At 63.2% G+C, this 8,155-nt stretch overlaps 1 protein-coding gene across 1 annotated transcript in view; it reads right to left on the bottom strand.

Annotated features, from left to right (window-relative positions):
* MORN1 (MORN repeat containing 1) overlaps positions 1-8,155 on the bottom strand; it is a 67,767-nt gene that overhangs the window by 11,256 nt on the left and 48,356 nt on the right. Inside the window, exons 13-15 of the mRNA XM_008577350.1 lie at positions 6,015-6,166; positions 2,593-2,710; positions 1,271-1,509 (exon numbers count right to left, since the gene is read on the bottom strand). Coding sequence (XP_008575572.1) covers positions 1,271-1,509; positions 2,593-2,710; positions 6,015-6,166 — 509 coding nt within the window. The remainder of the gene's footprint in view (positions 1-1,270; positions 1,510-2,592; positions 2,711-6,014; positions 6,167-8,155) is intronic.

The raw sequence follows: 8,155 nt of genomic DNA, 5'->3' as shown, positions 1-8,155 counted from the left end.
GTCGTCCCGTGTCACTCAGGCTTGGGGAGTTGAGGGGGCGCGCCCGGCGCTGCTGCCTCCACCGTTAGCTGCACAGGGGTCACGGGGCCCAGCGCTTGGAGGGGGCAGCGCGGCCTGGCAGGCAGCGACCATCTTTTCAAGTAAAAAAAATTAATTGACTCCATCTGTGTCGGCCTAATGACTGATTAAATGACTAATCACGGAAGTCTTAATTAAACCCATTTTTCTCTGAGCCGAGGAAGGAGGAGGGGCCCTGGCAGCCCCCAGCGAGGGTCAGGCTCTGGCGAGCTGGTCCTCTGCGGAGAGCCGCCCGCCGCGAGCAGTGACGCCAAGGTCACAGCCACAAGCGTCCCGCGTGCGGCACCAGGCGGGTCGGATCGTGTCCGGGCGGGCGGGCTGGTCGCCGCTGCGCCTTCCTTCCCAGACACAGTTAGGAATTCTGGGGTAAACGTAACTAGGGGCCCCTGTGCTACGGGATTTTCACATGTGGCTGGACGCATTCACAGCCCCGTTTATTCCCCGTGTCCATCGTTTGCAGCTGACAGCTTCGCATCTCTCAGGAACTTGCAGGGCTCTATGTCGCGATGTGAAATTCCGTGACGTGCCTGGAATGTCTCCGCAGGAATGCAGCGGGGGGCCCGCACGGGAACGCGGGGCTCCCCGGGAAGCCAGCACGTGCGGGGCCCTCACGTCTGCTCGGCGCCCGCCACCCACACGGAGGCCGCCCGTCTGCATTCTGTCGCCCCCTCGCGCAGGCCGTGGCTCCAGCGTTAGGGTAGACTCATGACACGGGGTGACTCCAGGACCGGATGCTGGGGGTGGTGAAGGAGTCACTCGTGTGACAGTGCCACGTCCCCCACCCATGGCCCAGAGTGAGCTTGGACTCTGCTCGGTGTGGCAGGGGGTGGGACGGGCTCCTCCCAGGGGCGGCCCTGGCTGCAGCTTCCTCCTGGGGGGTGCCCTGCACACGGGTGACCAGGCCCTGGTGGGCTTTGCACGGACTCGAGTTCAAACGGTCAGAGTGTGACTGCCGGGGGTGGTGTGAGGCGGGGCTCTTCGAGGGCGACCCCAGCCTCTGCCCATGAAGCCGCGCTCAGCATTTGTGGGACTCTTTGCCTGCATTTCCTCCACTGAAATGCCTGTTTTAGGGAGCACAGAGGTCATTTTTCTTAGTCAAAGAAGATAGTCCACAATTACGCTTGAAAGCTGTGACAAAGGCACGTGGCCTCGGCCGAGCACCGTCTTGTGTGAATTGAAGTGCTCTGCTCACTGCACTCGCCGGCCCTCCGGAATCACAGCGCGGCTCCTCGTCGTTGTCGAGGCGGAGGGGCCCCTTGCTCAGCCACGTCTTCTGTTTGAAGCCTCCTGGACAACGAGGGGCCGCTGGTGTGGCAAAGGCAGGAAGCGCGGTTTGCTCTGGCCCTGGTGCCACCAGCCCAGGGCACAGCAGGTGACCCAGGAGCAGGAGGGCCCCTGGCAATGGAGGGTGGCCCCTGTCTGCGGAGCCACCTGGGGTTGGGGAGAGGCGAGTGCTCCAGAGCCGCAATCTCAGCGTGGCCGCGCCCCACAGCCACAGCCTGGCCATGCCTGACCGCCACTCACGGACACCTGCAGTTGGGGAGATGCTGCCGGCTCTTGGTCCATGCCCAGGACACCCCAGGTGGTTCAGCGGCCCCTGAACTTCACTGCTCCTCCCCCCCTGACCTTCACCCCACCTGGTGATTTCGCCGTCCCCTGCAGACCGGGAGCTCTCAGTCCTGATGCTGAATACTGCACAGGCCACAGCCTGCCCTCATTGGCCACTTAGGACATGTGGCCACAGGAGGGCTGACTCGTGTCTGACAGCCCAGGCTCGGGCCACTGGGAACAGGGAGAACCTCCCGCTCCTCCGCAGGCGGTGCCCACATCTGGCCCCACTGCAGGCCAGGTGGGAGGCGTCGGGGCGTCAGGCGTCTGGACGTGGGAGCTGTCACACTCTGGCCGACCACGTCATGGGCACCTTGGAAACCTCATCCGTGCAGCCAAGGACTCGCCAGTTGGCCCGAGATTCCGAACAGCCAGGAGATGCGTTTGTAGCAGTTGTGATCAGCGGCCACGAGTCTTGGCATCTTCGGTGAAGTCAGAGACACATCCCGAGACCGGCGTGAGCACGCCACCGGGGTGACAGCTTGGGCGTCGTCAGGAAGCGAGAGGGAGAGGGGCAGGAGGCACGCCGGGTGGTTTCTTGGATGGCCTCAGGGCTGCGTCCCTGGGCTGGTTTTGGGCCTGGGCCCCGTCTTTAGCTGGCCCCTGCTGGTTGCTCTGAGCCTTCACGCTTCTTCTGGTCACCACCTCTGGCCAGTCCCCCACGTCCCCTCCCTCCCTCCAAGGAGCTCACTCTGCAACTGGCAAGTCAGACCATGAGGAAAGAAGCAGCAGACAAACGCGTGATTACGGCCTGTGCTGCGGGCTGTGTTGGCCGATCTGGCAGGGTCAGGGCCGGCCAGACAGACTGGACGGGGACAGGCCTGTGGCCTCTGTGCCCACCAGCTTCGGGAAGCCTGCAGGTGACCCAGGCAGGCCCAGCGGCTGGGTCAGGCCTAGCAGGCCCACCTCCCAAGGGGGTGCCGTTCCCCATTACGGAAAGGGGGTCCCCAGTGATGGCGACCGGAGCTTCTGGGGGTCCCAGCAGAGCCGGGAAGCTGAGACTGCCAGCTGGCATCGCAGGGTCCTTAGGAAGGAGCGGGGGAGATAGTCATGTGTTGGGAGAGGGGTACGGGCGTTGCAGGAAAATTGCAGGTAGAAAGTGCAGCGTGCTGGGGCACAGCCCTGGTGGTGCTCACAGGGCCCAGGGCGGGAGGAGAGGTGGCAGGGTGGCGTGGGGGCTCGAGTTCTGCCATGAGTCTGGATCGTCCAGGACAGGGGTCGCGGCACGTGCACAATGGAGTGGTCAGTCACGACTCCACACCCTGTGTGACGGGGGTGGCGAGGCAGCGGGAACGGGGAGCTCTCAGACCCAGGGGGTCTAATGACAGAGTCCCAGCTCAAGTCCCTGCTGCTGTGGTTTGAGTCCTGAGGACCCCTGAGAGCCCACCGGCTGCACTCCCACTTGGGTCCCTAACCTGGAGCCGGCGGCCAGGTGGGCTTCCCAGGAGTGCCAGGGCCCTCATCCTCAGCCCTGCGTGGCCCTGCTGGCAGGCAGCGAGCCCTCTGCCTGTGCCCTGCCAGGGGCGGGGGGTGGGACGGCCTGGAATCACACGCCATGACTCTGCAGGGATTTCGTAAATGAAAACCAGATGCAGCCGTCTCAAAGTCCAAGCGCCTTTGGTTTGCTAGAGGCAGGCTTGGTTGTAGGAAGGATGGTTTTCTCAGAATTTCAAAAGGTGGATTCTTTGGGTGAAGCCAGAGCCAGGTTTGGACACTGGCGCAGGGAGTCAGTCCCCAAACCAGAGTGGGGGGCCCCGAGGACCTCAGGCCTTTCCCGACTGCAGAGCTGGCACGAAGCGCTGGGGGAGCCTCAGGAGGGTCCCCCACACTCTTCTCAGGTGGGGGTGGCCCCACAGACACCCACGTGGGTTGGAGGACCCTCCGGGAGGACAGAGCTGGGGAGGCTGTGGTACAGTCTTGAGGCCAATGTCCCGTCAGTGATGGCTGACAGCATCTGGGCATGGGGGTGTCAGCAGGTGGGAGGCCTCGTGGCTGCGAGAGCCCAACGGGAAGGAGGGCTCTGGGCCTGGGCAAGGGCACCAGCCGAAGCCAGGTTTGCCGTGAAGACTCAGATGCGTCTCTTCAACCCGTGGCGCCCCAGGGCCCTTTCCCCTCCACAGCTGGGTCCCCTCCCCGGGGGAAGCGTGAGCTTCGTTCACGATTAAAAACCTCTCTCCAGGGTTTCTGTATCTGGAAAATACCATCCCAGCTGCACGGAGAGACGCAGCTCCCGGGGAGAATGGGCCTCGGCCTCAGGCGTCCACCCCAGACCAGGACGGGGCCCTGCCTGGCAGCCGCGGGGCCCTGAGGAACACCCACAGCCCTGACACCTCAGACGCGGGGGGAACGAGGTGGGGAAGCGGCCGTGGGTCATTTTAAAACCGTGAACTCTGATTCCACGGCCGTCTCCTCCTGGGACTGCAGTCAGCCTAGCCTGAGGACGGTCACCCTGAGCCCACGCAAGCCCCCTCCGTTTCCTCAGGAGGGAACAGATGTGAAGGTCCCCTGCGCTGAGTAGGCTCCCCCCGCGCCGTGGCTGCTGGGTCACCGCGGTCACAGGCCCGGCGCGTGCGGCTGGGCGTGCCCCGGCGTTTGGCTGTCGCGCACGTTCCTGGGATGAAACGCGGGCGGGTGGGGTTTCCACGCTCGCAGGATCTGGGCTTTTGTTCTTTTCTGTTTTTTTAAGTCTGCGCTTCTCACATTACTGCGCAGAGCGAGCCTCATATTTAATTCACAAACCCTGACTCAGAGCAACACGGAGAGGGGGCAGCTCCCGCTGGAAACGGCTTGTCCCCACGCGGCTTGTGGGGACCGAAGGCTTGTCAGCGCGCCAGCCCTGCGCCCCGTCCCGTCCCACACACACCGCCGGCAGCTGCTGCTCAGCTCTTTTCGCAGAATCTCACGGTCGGGTCCGCAGCCCCCGGCCGCGCTTGGGGTGTGGCTGTGTCATCGTGCCGAGCCGGCAGCCACAGGTGTCTGCCACATGCTCCCCGGGCTCCTGATGCTGGACCGGGCAGAACACTGACGGGCCTCGTGGGTCAGGGACCTGGCGCTAGTGACCTCTCTCGTGCCCCCAAACACTTCTCTGGCCATCTCAGGCTGCTGTTCTCCCAGTGCCCACTGCCACCGACGGCACTGTGCCCAGGCCCCAGGGCTCGCTCTGTCGCGGGAGGGCCCATATCTCTCAGTCAATAGTCCCATCAAAGGAGAAAGAGACAGCGCTGGCCTGTGGGCCGGTGCGCAGGTGCGCAGGTGAGGGCTGGGTATTGGCCGCTCTTGGAGGGACCCGCCACGTCCTCTCCAGCTCGGGGGGCTGGCTCCTGGGGCTCTGGGAGGGTGATGGGAGGTGAGGGCCGGTCCCGCCTAAGTTCTCTTCGTCCTAGCTGGTCGATGGGACCAGGCTTTAGGTCCTCATGTGGGAAGGAGCGTGCTGCCAGCAGCAGCAACAGGGTGTCTCCTCACGGTGTGACACACAGCCCTCCCCTAACGTGTCAAACAGAAATCCAAACCTGCTTTGGGTGAACTGTTGTTCAACTCCAAGTCCCTGTGCCTCAGTTTCCTCTTCTGGAAAACAGGGCCAGCTTTGGCACCTGACGTGGTGTCTGCAGGCTCTCAGAGCCCCGCAGGCCTCCTTGACACCCCCATTTGAATCCCTGGCTCTGGCCGCCCTCCCCTGGGGAGACTCACGGCCTCTCCCACCTCCACTGGGCTCCACCTGGGGGCTCTAGGGAGCAGGGTCTGCTGTGAGGGGCTGCAGGACACAGAACACTCCTGCCCTGCCTGCCCCAAGCCTGTCTGGGCAAGTTGCTGAGGGGATACAGGGGGAGCTGCGCCCCAGCTACCCCCATCCCCTGAAGCGAGCCTGCCCCCCGGCTCTTCTCTGTTCTCCAGGCTGCAGAACGGGGGCTGGGGGCAGGTTTGCAATCCCCGGGCAGACTCCTTGCCCGTGGTGTCCTGTGTGGCCCCTGCCCATGAATACGAGCACCTGGGAGGTGCAGATTCACAGGGGTGGGTGGGTGCCCACGGTCCCATCTGCAGCTCAGCTGGTGGGGGCCAGAGCCTGTCGGTGGGGTTGGCCTCTCCTACCTGCTCCCTCTTGGCGGTGCCTGCGGGGTGGGCGTCGTCCTCCCAGGGCACCGGCTGTCTGCCTTCTGGAGGGACCGGGCAGGGGAGGGGAGAGGGAGAGGCTTAGAGGGGGCCTGTCCCGGGACCTCCACTCCGAGCACCCCGAGGCACGTGGCCTGGGTGTTGGGGGCAGTGGGGTGGGCAGTGGGTGTATGGCTGATGTGTCGGCAGCGAGTGGGGCTGAGCAATATGGGTGTCCCCACCCTGGCCTGGGTGCCTACCTCCTGGTGGCTGTCCAGGAGCAGGAAGGGCTGGTACCCGGGTGGAGGGGGCCCGAGGAGGACATCCGCAAACTCAGCACAGCCTCGCTCCACGCGCCGACAGTCACCGGGACAATGACACCCGTGTCCTCCAGCTGTGGAGGAAGAGGTTTTTTTCCAGAAAAACAAAGAAAAGAAAGGCTGTGCAAGAGTAATGAACAAGGATTGGGAAGAGTCTTCCAGGCGGCTTTTCTGAAGTGCGGCTTTCGTGGCTAAGGTGGGTTGGTGCAGGGGAAGGCCCAGGTGAGCGGCCAGTGGGCGGGGGCAGGGCCGGGCCGGCAGCGGACAGAGCGGTGTGCACACGGGCTGCGTGGTGGGTGGGCTTTGGGGTCCACAACCCCTGATGCCCCGGCCCCCTTGTCGGGTCCACCACAGGGTCTGCCAGGCCAACGCTTCAGGCTTAGGGCGTCTCCCACCAAAAGCCACTGGGCTCCCAGGGTAGGGCTTGGCCAGAGACACGCCAGTGCTTGGCCCAGCAAAGCTGAGGACCTGCTTCTGAACAGCAAGAGGAGGGAAAACTTTTCTACCTGCACAAGAGCTTCGAACTGGGGCTGAGGTTGGGCCCTGTCTGTAGCAAGTATGGAGCCCCACAAGGGGCAACAGCCCCAGAAGACCCTGAAATCCTCGAGCACACAGGAAAGGCGGAGGGTGGGGCATGGCCTGCGTGTCCCTGCAGCGGACCCCCACTGCAGACCCCTGCCCAGCCTGGCTTCCTGCACCCTCCTCCCCAGCGTCCCTCTGGCTCTGCCCCACTCAGATGGAGCCCCGGCCCCCAGCACCCACCTTTCGTCCTTTCACACAGAAAGTCGCGGCTGAGGCTGGAGGGTGACAGCTTCAACGCTAGGAGACCCCTGGACCCCCCAAACACACGTCAGAGCCCACTTTCCTAGGGGGCCTGGCTCCAGGGCTCTCCGACGGCCACCTCTCCTGAGGCCCCCGCCTCATGCACACCATCAGGACGAGGCACAAGACGTGGCTGTGGTGAGGGCTGGAGGCAGGCGCAGGAACCAGTGGGATGGGGCGGGGGGTGGCTCTGAAGGGCAGGCCTGGGCATGGGTGGTGGCCTCAGGCCATGAACAGGTCCTTGCAGGGCAGTGACACCGTCAGAAAACAGAAGAGACTCAGCTGCACAGTGACAGAGGGAAGATGCCCAGGCTGACGCCCAGGACAGGGGAGGTCGAGTCTGCCTGGGCTCAGCTTCATCTGGGGCAGCAGAAGACGGTGCAGGAAGGCGTCTGCTCAGGCTGCCAGTCTGTGGCGGACCCTCGGCTCGGACCTCAGGGCCGGCTCCCCTCAGACAGGCTGTGGGTGAGTGGAGGGGCGTCTGTCCGCTGTGCACTGGACGGGCCCTGGGGCTGGAGGCATTAATATCCTTTCCTCAGAGCCCAGCTTCTGCAGGGGTGACAGGGACACTGGGGAGAGCTGGCCTCAGAAGTGTTTCCAAATTATAGGTGGGAGAATTATTTCTCTCGGAGGCATCTTAATTTCATCATTATGGTGCGTTATAAAAAGTAAAGTCTTTCCCTCTGCAAGGACATTCTTTAATCTCTTTCTCCCCATTAGCTTTGCTGTCCCTACACTATTTACGTCCTGGGCAATGACTGGGAACCGTATTGCTGACAGCATAATTTTCATTGCTTAATGCACTGACGGTTTCCACGTGGACTCCGTTGAGCTCACTTTAGCTCTTTTATTGACACCTCCCGGACAATAAAGATGCTGGCTCTGTACCCTAATAACCCAGAAGCTCACACCCTCCGCAAGGTGACCCCTCGAGAGCGGGCCCCAGGTCAGGAGAGCTAAGGACGCTTGGTTCACATGATAGCAGCAACTTCAGACCTCGACCCACCAAGCACCATTTCCAGGGGAGGGGTGGGGAGGGACGGGGCAGGGGGACTTGGAAATGCATTTACAAGCCCAGCAAGTGGCCGTCCATCTGTCCATCCATGTGCAGACAGATGCACATCCCAATTGAGCCTGCAAGCCCTGCTCCCGCAGCCTCAGAGGTTCTGGCCAAGCTGTGCCGATAGGGCACCAATCGAGCCAAGCACTTGCAGGCAGATTCTCACGAAATCTCATGGCCA

Source organism: Galeopterus variegatus, unplaced genomic scaffold (assembly GCF_000696425.1).
Source record: "Galeopterus variegatus unplaced genomic scaffold, G_variegatus-3.0.2 Scaffold1497, whole genome shotgun sequence".
Taxonomy (NCBI): domain Eukaryota; kingdom Metazoa; phylum Chordata; class Mammalia; order Dermoptera; family Cynocephalidae; genus Galeopterus; species Galeopterus variegatus.
Note: the sequence above shows the minus strand (reverse complement) of the source record. Positions and strands in the feature narration are given on the sequence as shown.